Below are 11,595 nucleotides of genomic sequence, written 5' to 3' on the forward strand. Positions count from 1 at the left end.
GAGAGAGAGAGAGAGAGAGAGAGAGAGAGAGAGAGAGAGAGAGAGAGAAAGAGAGCTTTCCTTCACAATGACAAAATACCTGAGTCAATCAGCTCACTGGAGTAAAGGTTCATTGTGGCTCACAGTTTGGAGGTTCTGGCCCACGACCAGCTGGGTCTCTTGTCTTGGGACCATGACAAAGTGGCTCACCAAGGTGGAAGTCTGCGAAAAAGTGGCTGTTGGCCTCATAGCTGGGGAGCAGAAGGAAAGGCTGGGGTCCCATGAGCCTCTTTGAGGTGCACTCCCAATGACCCTAAGACCTCCTGCTAGGCCCCGCCCCTTAAGGGTTCTAGACCCTACCCATGGTGAGTCCTGGGCTGACCCTGATGACTGTGGCTTTGCAACGCTAGCCTTTGGGGAACAGCTCAGGGCCACATCTAACGTGCTGCCATCTTTTGTAGACCACGTTTCAGAGAAGAGGGCTAGAGAGTCTTCCCAAGTCAATAAGGACGTGACTGCAGGAGCATTTCGTCAAGCTGCCAGTCCAGGTGGTCACCCAGGTGGGCCGAGGGGAGGGGGGTACTCAGCTGCAGGGGGCTCGAGCATGCCCCTGGCCTTTCATGCCACTCTGACTAGATGCAGGCACACCTTTAACAAAGCTGTGAGAACGTATGGCCTGCCACGCAAACTCTAGCCTGTGACCACCATGCAGGTGCTACTTTTCTGCTGCTCCCACATGACCAGGGTCATGTGACACAGGGCTATTGCTGGGTGTGGCGGTGCACACTTGTGATCCTAGCACTTGAGAGGCTGAGGCAGGAGGATCGCATGAGGCCACCCTGGGCTACATAGTGAGTTTAAGGCTGGCTTGAACTACATGGTGAGGCCCTGTCTAAAAACAAAACAAAACAACCCCCAAGGCCCCAAAAATAACCAAACAAAAGAACAGGAACCTTATTTTCCAAGTTCTTGCTGATATCAGACACCAAAGCTTTCTGCCAAGCAGGAAGGGACTGAATGCCAAAGTTACTCTGGTCCATGATGTCCCTGGCATTGCCCTTGTTGGATAACCTGAGCTCAGGTCCACTTGGCACCATGCCCAGCACAGCCCCTCCACGTAGCCCCTCCACCCAACTCTCTTGTCACTTCCTACCCTTAGGAATTAAATGCTGAATTACCCCGACAGAGCCCTTCGAGCCACTTCTCTGCCACCTCTTCATGTCCCAGAGGTGAAGGATTGGGGATGTGCGGTTTCTTCCACGGCCCAGGAAGGCCCTGGGTGGCATTATCCTCCTGCACCCGGGCTCTCAGCGGCATCTCCCCACCCCACCTCATGCTCCATGCCCCTATGCTCCATTCCCTCTTGGCTGAGTTACTTGTGGAGTTTCAGAAGCCCCAAGCGTCCTGATGCCACTGACATCTCCTTTCCTTGAGATCTAGCTGAAGCTGCCCTTATGCCCAAGCCCATCTCAGCAGTCTCTAGAACCACCAATTTTCCTGTGCATCCTCTAGAGGGCTGCGCGGGCTCACGGCCCTCTCTGGCATCCTGTGATGCTTCCAGCTGAATATTTACTTGCTTTTTCTTTCTGGTGGTGAAGGTAGAACCCAGGGCCACCATTGGGGTCACCTATCTCTGTCTCTTATGCCTGGTGTCTTCCCTTTAGATCTGCCTTGCGGGCCGCTCCTGCACTTCCTGCGGAAGAACATCATCATTGCTGCCGGCGCTGTGGCCGCTGTCTTTGGAGTCATGTTGCTGTTGGTGTCTCCGCTGACGTCTTACCTGAGGAGGAGACAGTCAGTGTGAGTTCCTCCCAAGAACTCCTGCTTGTTGAGGTAGTGTTGCCCCCACAGCTTCCGGCAGGCCCCTGGAGAAAGGCAGGGCTCTCTAAGCCCAGCATGCCCCAGGAGGACCCAGGACCCAGGGACATCAGGTCTTGGGCGCTGCCTCATTCTGATGCACAGACAGGTCTTGGCCTTCCTGGCGTGGCCTGTGCCTGTCTCTAGGCAATGTCTGCTCCATCTGAGGGCTGCTGAAACAGCAAGCAGAGAGTAGAGCCTCTGGCTGGAAGATGGGAAACAGGAATATGGGTGCAGAAAGGGAAGGCAAAGCACAGCTGTAAGGGGGAGGAGGACTCCATTCCTCTGGTCCAGCTGTGCTGGTGGTTAGGATGTGAGTGACGGCTCTCCTGGTTACTAACAGCCACTGCCCAGGTCCTCCTGCAAATTCCCCCGTGATCCTCTATGCCAAGGGTTAATGCCTGGCACAGCAGGGACCAGGCTCCAACAGTGATCACTTTAACTGCACCCCTGACTACCCTCCTGATGATGGGGTGCAAGAGGACTCCTGAGCAGGCTCCGAGAGGTTAACAGTATATAAAACCACATGTTGTGTAATTGTTTTCAAAATTAGAGCCTGCGGCAGCTCCCTAAACACAGAGGTCCTTAAGGTTTTGCCCTCTCTGATGCTGAGGCTACAGTATTTAAATTCCCCTGCAAGACTGGCATGGCTTTCCTTAAATGCCAAAGGCCCCAGGGATGTCTGGCCGGCCACCACCAACTCTCATCCAGCTTCCTCTTTTGCGACAAGATTGAGTCCCCTGAAGCACAGAGGGAGCCTTGAATGTGGTAGAAGTTAGAGGTGGAGGATTTCAGAGCTCCTACAAATGAGCTCCATCCACCGCAAAGTTCTGACCACAGCTTGTCCACTAGACCTTTCCCTCCATGCCCCTTGAGGTTCCAGAACAAGCAGTGGGGATGGTGGCCCCATCCAGAGACGAGTCAGAGCTATGCATGGCGTGAGCTGCTTACGACAACGTGGGGAGGGAGGGGTTTCCCAGAAGCCCCAACAGAACCAGATCCCCTGAATGAACACCAGGGGACCTTGTGTTAGTGGGAATTGTGGAAATTGCCATCTCCTGAGTGAGCACTGTGGTTTTCATCCTTTTGTTCTAGAAATCCTCCAGCGAACATGACTTATAATATATTTATATTGGATGAAAAGAGTTGGTGGCAGAAACCTCAGGAAAGTCTCACAAAATTTGTAGAAAAACACAAACAGTTGAAGTGAAGTTCCTGTGTGTAAGCCAGGGCAAGGGGCCACCCAAACCAGGCTCCGAGGCAGCGATACGAGGACATTCTCCACCCAGACACCATGGAGAGGCTACTGGGTCTCTGGCTGTGAGGTGTATTCATCTTCGCAATCTTGGATGGACCAAGAAAGACTGCTCACCATCGATATCTATGGTGACATGGCACTAATGACCAATGCAAGAGACTTGGGCAATTATCTAAAGACACACCTGACCAATGACGATGGATTTATTCATTTAATAAAGCACTGATTTATTTAGTCATGGATGGCATAACTGAACACCTGCTATGTATCATAGACCAATCAGAATACAAGGGAGGAACCTCGAGGGACCCAGGCATGGATTGTGCCCCAGCAAGATTGCAGCCTGGTGGTGGGGCAAGAGCACAGTGGTACCAATACCTATTGTCCTTTGCCATCAGGGCCACAGGAGGCATTACTATGAAGAAAATGATAAGAATTATGGGAGCTCACCAGGGGAGTGTAGTTCCTGCTTGAGTCACCAGGGCTGTTGTAGTAGGGAAAGGAAGCAGAGGTGGTTTAGAGTGTAATGAACAGGGTTTATTTCTAAGGGTGTGAAGAGAGTTTGAAGCACCCCGGGACAGGCAAGAGTGGGAAGCGGTTACCATTGGAGGCTGAGGCAGCAAGAAAGATACAAGGTGGGCTGGAAGTACTGGTCTGTGGTAGAGCACTTGCCTACCACGCGTGAGGTCCTGGGTTCAAGCCCCAGTATAGGGGGAGAACAAGAAGGGTGAAGAGCACCCCAGACAGGTTGTTCTGTGGGACTGTGGGTGAACTGCAAAACCATACAGGAAAGAAAAGAAAACCTACAGGAAGGAACTGGGAACACGTGCCTCAATCTCAGGCTTCTCCCGCTCTTCATTCTCCTACTTGGGGCTAACATTGGCTAAGCTCAACAGGAAGCTGGAAGGTAAGTGTCACACGAATTTCCTGGGAAGACAGGAAAGAAACCTCTGCTTCTGCCCTGAGAGGGAGCCAGCAGTCCAAAGAAAGGCTCGCACACGACCAGCTTGGCAGGGAAGTGAGCTGATGGCCACCAGCCATGCTACTGGAGTTGCCAAGTCCCGTCTGCTAGGGTGCTGGCTTTCTAGGGCAGGGAGTGAACAGCAAGCAGCAGAAGCCAAGATGAGAGAACTTGGGCAAGGTTGTGTGTGCTGTGCCCCCACCCATCCACATCAGGAAGCCCCGTGGTCCCCAGCTGCAGTGATGGGTGGCCTTGGGGGCTAAGCAGTGCCCTTTCCAAGACGGAATTACTCTGGCCAGGGGTCTCGGACAGTCCTCATTGTAGTGACAGAGTCACTGTTATGGCTCATCAGGCCCCTGGGGCGCAGAGCACAGAGTGGCTTCGGAAGGAGGGCAAACCAGAGATATCTAGCAGAGTTTCTCAGGCCATCAGACTCCCTCTCTGTCCTGTTTATGAATGAAAATTCCAAGTCCATGTCACCCGCATAAGGGACACAAAGTCCCCAGAGCTGCGTATGCTGGGAGGAGGGTGTCAGTCAGTCCTCCTTGCACCTGAAGCTTGAAGCTTCAGCCATTACACTGATGTTTATCTAAGGAACTGGGCAAAAATAGTAAGGGGCAGGGTAATAAAGAACATAGCTAAAAACAAAACAAAACATAGCTATGACAGTCTTTGCTTTGGTAGATGGTCACAAGGCTTAAATTAACTGCAGCTTCCCTCTTCTGCCCATCCCATGTGACCTGTGTGTGTGTGTGTGTGTGTGTGTGTGTGTGATATTGGGGATGGACACTCTTGTCTTCACACTGAGGTATATTCTCAGCCTCCTTTTTGGTTTTATTTGAGACAGTGTCTCACTTAGTCGCTAAGGTGTCCTGGCTGGACTTCAACTTGCGCCCCTCTCGCCCCAGCTTCCCAGAGTTCTGTGCTTACAGGGATGTACCACCATCACTCTCCCTTCTTACACCTTGGCCACAGGGACTTCATTTCCTGGGAGAATGTCCCAGCCACCCTGTCTGCATAGTCTTAATATTGGTGAATCTTCACAGAAAGGACCATTGTGGTAGTGGATACATTGTGTCAACTTGGCTGAATCCCATCTGGCAGTTCCCGCTTCTCCCCCCACCTCCCAAGCGCGGGTGGGCAGGGCCCAACCTGGGGGGTGATGGGGCACTATTGGGCCAGCCCTGGGGTGCGACTGGTCCACCCTAGAGCCATGGGCTGGCCCAGTGACTCAGCACAAAAAGTGCATATAAAGGAGTTGAGGGCTAGCGTTTTTTTGGAGCTAGATCTTCATAGAGCCCCACTTTCACAGTGGAGTCCCTCCTCCTCTGCTTTTCATTGTTTTCTGCCGCAGTGAACTGCTGTTGTTTGCCTTGGAACCAGCAGAGTAAGAACTGACAACTCCACAAACTGCGCTGAATCGACCTTTCCTTCCTTCATTTTGAGTGCTGGGTATTTGTCCCAGCAATGAGTAGAAAGTAACTAAGATAGCCATAATTTTCAGGGGGCCATGGCAGTTTTTTTGTTCGCTCCAGTACCAGTATGCAGGACACGACTGTACATTGTATCCAGTTTTCTTGGAACACTGATTTAGTGAATTGGATTAACAGGCAATGTTTGAATTGTTCCAGCAGGTAGGTGTCGACAACTGGCATCCTGTGGTCTGGTCTTCAAGCTCTATCATGACCGGGAGCTGGATCCCAAATGCAGAAGCCACGTCTTCCAGGATAGCCTGGCCTGCCTCTCCAGGCTCTGAGAACTTCCTGAGTCTTCCGCAGACCCTGCGGGTGTCGCCGGCCTGCCGGCTCAGATGGCTCCACAGCCAGGCGCTGCACCCAGCCTGCCTGTCCTTCCCCAGTTCTCTTTCAGTTGATCTCATGGGTTCCCAGGCAAGTGACCCAGCGGAGCACACCTTCAAGGGATGCGAAGGTCGCCGGCTTTACTGTGGGTTCCGAGGGCTGGGTTTGTTTCACAGTGATATCGCATCCACAGCCGCAGCTGGGGCTGGCATCACTGCCTGGCATCACTTCAGTTGGTGACAGCCTGCATTTTCCAAGGCCAGTTTTGGCACCAAGCACACAGGACTATGAAATGGGGGTGCGATGAGAGAGGCCACCCCCGGATCTCTCATACATTTTGTGGGGGTAGACCCTGCCATTCCCTCTGGGTGGCCACTTTGCCTGTGGTTTATGCTGTCGGTCAGGGGGACAGTGGCAGGGCCTTCTGTCTGGCCTTGCCTAGAACCCCTGCCACGGGCCAGAACATTAACAGAAGAGACCTGTGCTATTCTTTATGAAAAATGCCTTACTTGGGGCTGGGGATGTAGCTCAGTGGTAAAGCACAGGCTTAGCACGGGCAAGGCCCTAGGCTGACCGACTGATGCTCCCAAACTCCCCTGTAGCTGGCCGCCTCTGCCCTGGACCGCCCTTCAGGCCTGGGCTCTGCGTGAATGCATCCCAGCATCCCTTGCAGCTGGCGCCCACTCTCAGGAGGCCACATTAGCCTAAGCCTTGGAGGGGCAAGGGAGGGAAAAGCAGTTTCCTTTCCAGTTTCTTGTCAGTGTGACACTCTAGAAGTAGAGGACAGCCGCAGCTATTTTGGAAGGTAGGACAGGGGAGGGGATGGAGATGCTAAGGGCTGTCCTTAGGGCTGTCACAGAGGCTGGAGGAGAGTGTCCACCTGGCCAGGACCTGGATGAGATGCACAACCCTATAGCACCCATGGGCGTGCAGATAGGAAGCGGAGCAGCCCCCTTATAGGGCCCTGCTCAGGGCTCCACACCCTCATGCTGTGCCAGCCTCGGCTCCTCTGTGATAGGGCAAGACAGCAAGAACAGGGGTGTGACCAGAGGCAGTGGACAAGATGGCATTCAAAGAAGAGCCACAGCCAAGAGGACCCTCATGAGAGGCATGGCCTGAGGGTCTGAGCATGTCCAAAAGGTGTGGCTGAGCGGGGATGGGGAGGTGGGGGTAGGGTCTGGGGGCTGGGAGCTGGCTAGCTGTTGTGTTCAGCAGGTGGGCAGCTCCCCAGAGGTAGCAGGTCTTGAACCTTTCTGTTCATGTAAATGGACCTGGTGGCAAGCAGGGAAGGACTGGTTGGCCCTGTGGGCCAGTCTGTGTGGGCAGTGAAGTCTCAGCAGCCCCAGAGTCTCCATCAGTTCTTTACCACTTGGGTAGGCCAGCAAATCCCCAGGAGATCTGTTTCCTCCAGGCCCACCCAGTTAGTGGCACTGGGCTGTGGTCCTATAGCTGTGGTGGCCTGTGTGTGGACAGAGAGTGGCCCTGGCTCAGGGTTTGGAGGAAAGTACAAGCCCTGTCAGGCTCTCAAGCATCCTGGGCCCCTTAGGACACTGTGCGCCCTGCACCCCGCCCCTTCCTGCCCCTCCTTCCTGGCCTGGGTGGATGCCTGTGGGTCCCTGCAGCAGACACGCTGTGGCTGTGGCCTCCTCCCCACTTCCATTCAAGTAAATGAAATGCAACCCCTATGCCCAGAGATACACAGAGGCTCAGGCTGCCCCTCCCCACGGTGACATCACCACTGTGTCCTACCCGTGGGCACTCACGCAGACTGCTCTCCAAACATCCCAGACATGTGTTCAAACACATGCGGGGGTGTCTTGTGCCCTAGTCACAGAATCACACATCCACATCGGACAGTCTGACTCACCCTGCTGCCTCCTGTAGCCCTAGACAGACGAATGACGTCACACTTGGGTTCCAAGGCCAGAAGCTGCCCTGACCCATCTCAGTGTCATGGAGGAGGAAGGGGATGTGGGGATGACACTTCCCAAAAAGCTGTAGGACTGAAGCAGCCCCAGAGTTAGCGTGGCTGGAACCCACTGTTTGGACAGCTGCTCAGGCCTGGACCAGGGGTGTGGGGGTGGGACAGGGAGAATGTGGTGGGGGATAGGATGAGGGTCGGGGAGGGACACTGGGCTGGTGGGGAAAAATAAGGAGGGATCGAGGACAAGGGGGGTTTGGGGGAAAAAGGAGGAAGACTCTGCAGATGGGGAGGTCAGAAGAACATGCAGGTGCGGATGGGGAGGATTTGAACAGGGGGTTGGGGAGGTTGGAGTGAGGACAAGGTGTGATGGAAGGCACAGGGATGGGGGCGGGGGGATGGGAAAGAGATGGGCAGAGAGAGCTGTTACTGGCCAGCAGCAGCCTTGGCTGCTAAATACTGAGCTCCGGTCTCTACTCAAGCTGGCATTTATTAGATGCCTCCTGGTGCCATGCACAGTGCCTGGGGGGGGGGGTTCACTCAACATGCCTGCCTTCCCAGACTTCCCTGCAGGGTATCCCCTGCAGGTGGGGGTCTGCCCTTGGCCTCTGCGGACCTGTCCCCGCATCAAGGACCAGGAAGCAGGAACCAGAAGAAAGCAGGAACATGTCATACCTACCACCCATGATCTCTGGGAGCCTGCACAGGTGGCATTGGGGTGTGGCCAGTCCCCTGCTGCCTGTCTGGCTCCAACCTTAGAGTGACAGTGCTAGCCTACTTGTGGCCGCTGTTTGGGCATATTAAATATGCCTTGGCGGGGATTAAAAATAAAGGAATCAATCGATTTTAGCAGTTCTGATTATCCTCCCAGGCTTGTTCTTTGTCTACCCAGCATCCCCTCCGCGCCTTCCGGTGCTGCTTCCAGACCTGGCTCGAGGCTACGCCCACATCCCAGTTACCAGCTTCAGGGATTGGTTGGGGGTGGACATGTGACCTACTTAGCAAGGGGCGCTGTTGGAGCGGTCTGTTGGGAATGCTGGGAGAGGTTCTTTGTCCTTTTGTGAGAGGTGAAGGTTTCTGTGCACTATTTGGGGGCAAAAGGGGAAAACTTGCCAGAGAAAGCAGCCACCAGGGGTGGAGGAGGAAACAATCCGGGGGCATCATTTGCGCCCAGAGCAAGCTGTTCCTGAAGCTGATGCCTGTGGCTCTTATCCATCCATGCCACACTGAACACCACGTTGTGTCAGGTGCTCCGGACAGTGGTGGGAGCAGGACCGTCCTCACCTCACCGACGTCACAGGCCTGCTCTGCCCCTGCCCTGGGGCTCTGGGCTCTGGGCCTCCTTCCAGTCTCAGTTCACAAGCTGTCGCCTCGGTGACTGGGACCCCTCTGTTCAAAACTCCACTTCCGCAGACTTCTCCTACCCTTCCCTGGAGTATTTTCCTCCTCAGCGCTTGTAGCCACCTGCCGTGCTCATTGGAATGCTTGCTTTAATTCTCTGTCTCCTACCGGGACGTCAGCGCCGCGAGGGTGGGTTTTTCATCAGAGACGCTCGTGGCAAGTCCCTAGGGCCCGCACAGGGTCTAGTGTACACTGAATGCTTGGTGTTAAAAAATAGGGAGCCCCAGAGCCGGGCTAGTGGTGCAGGCCTGTAATCCCGGCGCAAGCCTGTAATCCCAGCACTCCAGAGGCTGAGGCAGAAGGATCACTGAGTTCCAAGCCAGCCTGAACTAAACAGTGAGACCCTGGTGGGAGTTCAGGGGTTCTGAAGGAGGCAACCTTTTGGGAAGCCCTTTGGGGAGGGCACAGTCTCTGGCTTTGGCGAACATCTGTTCTCTTCTGATTTACAGTTCGGTTAAATTTTTATTTGGTGTTGGGGTGCGGTGGCCCCTTGAACTGAGTTGAGCTGTTAGGATGCAGTACCTGGAGGCTGCCTCTGGAGGACGCAGAGAACCCCGAGAATGCACGGTCTCCCGCAAGCCAGGGAAATGCTGATGGGAGTTCACGTGGAGGGCCCCTGGGTTGAGACCCCAGAGGGAGGTGGGATCTCTCCCTGGAAAGCTAGAGACCCCTGCATGCGCCCAGGTGTTTCCTGCAGTGGCCTCGGAGCTCCCTGCAGGCCGCCTGGCACCAGTGCGTGTGCCCACCCAGGGAGGCCTCCCTGAGGAAGCCACGTTGGCCAGAGACCCTAGAAGGCAGCAGTGTAGAGAGCTCGCGCAGGGGCAGGGCGTGGGCAGAGATCTGAGGCCCCGCGGGGAGATGATCAATTCCTTCCGCGCCCTTTACAGGTCTGCGGAAGTGTTTACCCAAAGCCACCAGGTACCGCAACTTTCCAAGCCCGGTTTATCTTCTGGCCTCTCCTGTGAGGCTCGCCCCTCCACCCCAGCCTCCTCTTCTGTCTGTGGCCCATCTCACTTAGGTCTGTGCCCTGTGGCTTCTTCGCAGTTTCTAATTTCAGGATATGGCCTTTAGGACAGGAAGGTGGAGAGGCTGCTGGGTGAGAGGTCACAGAGTCTGGAAGCTATGGGGACATCCATGCTCAGACCAGTCCCTCTTCTGAAACACTGCCCAGCGCGGAAGTGTTACTATTGTTTCTGTAGTTTACCTGACTCTGACGCTGTGGTTTCTCTTTTCAGTCTGCTTGGCAACGCCCCCTCCCCCCAACAGTACCCGGCGTGCACTCGCAGAGCCTTGTGCTGTACCCCGGGGTTCACAGTGACTGCCGAGGGAAAGGGGGGCTTCTTACACAGACAGTCCTAGGGACATATAGGTGGGGAAAAGAGTTCCAGCTTGGAGTCTGGAGAGGGTGCCCTGGACGGGGACAGACAGGGATCGGGCAGCCAGATCACAGGAGAGACCAGGCTGCCAGAAGGAAGACCTTGGGGGGATGGGGGACTGTTGGAAGGATTGGGGATCCCCTTTCTCCTATGTATGGCAGGACCCCAAGAAGAGTAGTTCCCAGGGTTCCAGGATCAAGGAGGAAGAGGGGATGGCGGTCCCTATGCCCATCAGGGGAAAGACTGTGAGCGGGTGAAGGGATGGGAGTAAGCTGGGAGCAGGTGGCCCCAGGTGCAGCTACCCAGGGTGAGGCCAGTGGGACTGTGTGGGTGCTGGGGTACGCCACCTCCAGGTCTTGGTCATATGGCTGTCTCCTCCTGGAACCCTTTCCTGGCATGCTGGGCAGAACTGGAGCAACTCTAGGTGCACAGGTGCCCAAGCTCTGCTCCAGCCCTCCCCATGGGCCCCTCTTACCCCTGCTGTGCCTGGGAGCCCTCTGAGGGCAAGGGCAGCCTGCCATTGCTGTCCCTGTGCTTGGAACACAGTAAGAAAGCTGTGGACATTAGGGTGGGACAGTCTTGGTGGGCTCCTCTTGCCTCCTTCCTGTGGAATAAGTCAGCCAGCCCCCTGGGGGTGTTAGTCAGGGGCAGGCTCCAACCTCTGAGCCACCAGGGGAAAGCCCAGCAGTCCTGTTTCCATCAGCCCGGGCAGCTCTCTGTCCCCTGCCCTCCTGACCCGGGACCCAGGCCCTGCACCAAGTCCCGAGGCCTGGCATGCTGTGATCCTGGCCTTCACACCCCTGCACTGCACGCTGGGCGACACCATGTGGCTCCGGAAGTGCCCTCTGCCCTCCCCGGAACTCAGGGCCTGCAATTTTCCTTGAACACAGCACTTTCTGACATTGACGCAAACTTCAAATGCAGCTCTCTTTCCTGTCTTTGCATCAAGGAAGAGGTGCACGCCAGTCTGCAGTGAAAGCCCTAAGACACTAGGCCTCCAGGTGGCAGAGGTGCCGGGCACCCAGGGGAGTGGCTGTCCTCAG

At 55.3% G+C, this 11,595-nt stretch overlaps 1 protein-coding gene across 1 annotated transcript in view; it reads left to right on the forward strand.

Moving 5' to 3' along the window:
- LOC111817233 overlaps positions 1 to 3,273 on the forward strand; it is a 21,149-nt gene extending 17,876 nt beyond the window's left edge. Inside the window, exons 7-9 of the mRNA XM_023717370.1 lie at positions 441 to 539; positions 1,644 to 1,779; positions 2,932 to 3,273. Of these exons, the coding sequence (XP_023573138.1) occupies positions 441 to 539; positions 1,644 to 1,779; positions 2,932 to 3,046 (350 nt within the window). The 3' untranslated portion in view covers positions 3,047 to 3,273. The remainder of the gene's footprint in view (positions 1 to 440; positions 540 to 1,643; positions 1,780 to 2,931) is intronic.
- The last annotated feature ends 8,322 nt before the right edge of the window (positions 3,274 to 11,595 follow it).

The sequence above is a fragment of the Octodon degus genome, unplaced genomic scaffold (genome assembly GCF_000260255.1).
Source record: "Octodon degus isolate 3935 unplaced genomic scaffold, OctDeg1.0 scaffold00052, whole genome shotgun sequence".
In the NCBI taxonomy this organism is placed as follows: Eukaryota; Metazoa; Chordata; class Mammalia; order Rodentia; family Octodontidae; genus Octodon; species Octodon degus.